General features: G+C 42.4%; 1 protein-coding gene across 1 annotated transcript; it reads right to left on the reverse strand.

The window, feature by feature from the left end:
- Positions 1 to 293: 293 nt before the first annotated feature.
- On the reverse strand, positions 294 to 1,063 carry LOC124893824 (F-box protein At-B-like; the record flags this gene model as incomplete). Its single annotated transcript, XM_047404676.1, is given in 1 exon segment — positions 294 to 1,063. A coding segment is annotated over 1 exon segment (598 nt), but the record flags the coding sequence as incomplete, so codon positions are not given.

Here is a 1,063-nt window from a genome sequence, read left to right on the forward strand (position 1 = left end):
GCCAAACATGAAATTTGAGAACTATAAAAGAAAGTTTGGGGGCACAACACGGGGGTTGTGGTGGAGCAGATGGCTTGAGCTTGAGGATAGTCAATTCCTTCTTTCATAACTAGAGCTCAGAGAAGGAAGAGATAAGAGGGCCCGATGGAACAGAAACCTAAGGAGTTGGGGCAGATAAGTAGTTAATGCACCTGCTATTGAAGTAGGTGGTAATCCATAGTAGGGTAAGAGAGTGAAAATAAAAACATTAGGTGTTTGTTTCACATATAGCTAGCAATGGTGTGTCCAAGTGGTGATGCCAATTGATGCTAGTAGCAATGAATTGATACTTAATGAGCAATTACAATTGCAGGTCCAAAAAAACAAGGCATTTGATATTCATTGTAATTCAAAAGGTTGATCACCATACAGAGCAAATAAAGCACAACAATGCCTAAAAAAAAAAGGAAAAAAGCGAAGTTTCAGTCATCGGACTTTGTGCCATTGCCAGCCATCACAGCACCCAAAGTCACAGCAAACACCGCACACAACAAGCCTGGGTCGCGCCTCGCAGATTGCAGAGAAAATGCCTCTCTTAGCAACTATGTCAGTAAGTCCAATACCGAGCCAGCGCAAACGATGGAAAGCATAAACGGGCAGAGGTAGCATTATGGCCTCAGCAGACAAACCTCGACAGCTGCAAAGATCAAGCATTTGTAGTTGACTACTGTTGTGGTTTGGTCGATCCATCAACATCTGCACCGCAGTATCAGTGACTCCATTACAGAACCTTAAAGATAAATCAGTTAATGCCGTAGCAGCAGTTGCAATGGTAAAAATAGCTGCATCAGTTATTTTGGGAATGTAACCAACATCCAACACCGATAACGTCTTGCAAATTTTCCTATCGGCATGAAATAAAGACTTAATTCCCTTGTCAGTTACTTTCTCGCATTTTTTGACGCACAACTGCAAAATTGGTAAGTCTCCCGCACCGAGAAGAGCAAGACCCACATCGGTGATGCGAGCTTTTGCTAAGTTTAGTCTTGTGAGTGTAGTAACTTTTGATATGTAGAAGGGAGCC

The sequence above is a fragment of the Capsicum annuum genome, unplaced genomic scaffold (genome assembly GCF_002878395.1).
Source record: "Capsicum annuum cultivar UCD-10X-F1 unplaced genomic scaffold, UCD10Xv1.1 ctg65984, whole genome shotgun sequence".
Taxonomy (NCBI): domain Eukaryota; kingdom Viridiplantae; phylum Streptophyta; class Magnoliopsida; order Solanales; family Solanaceae; genus Capsicum; species Capsicum annuum.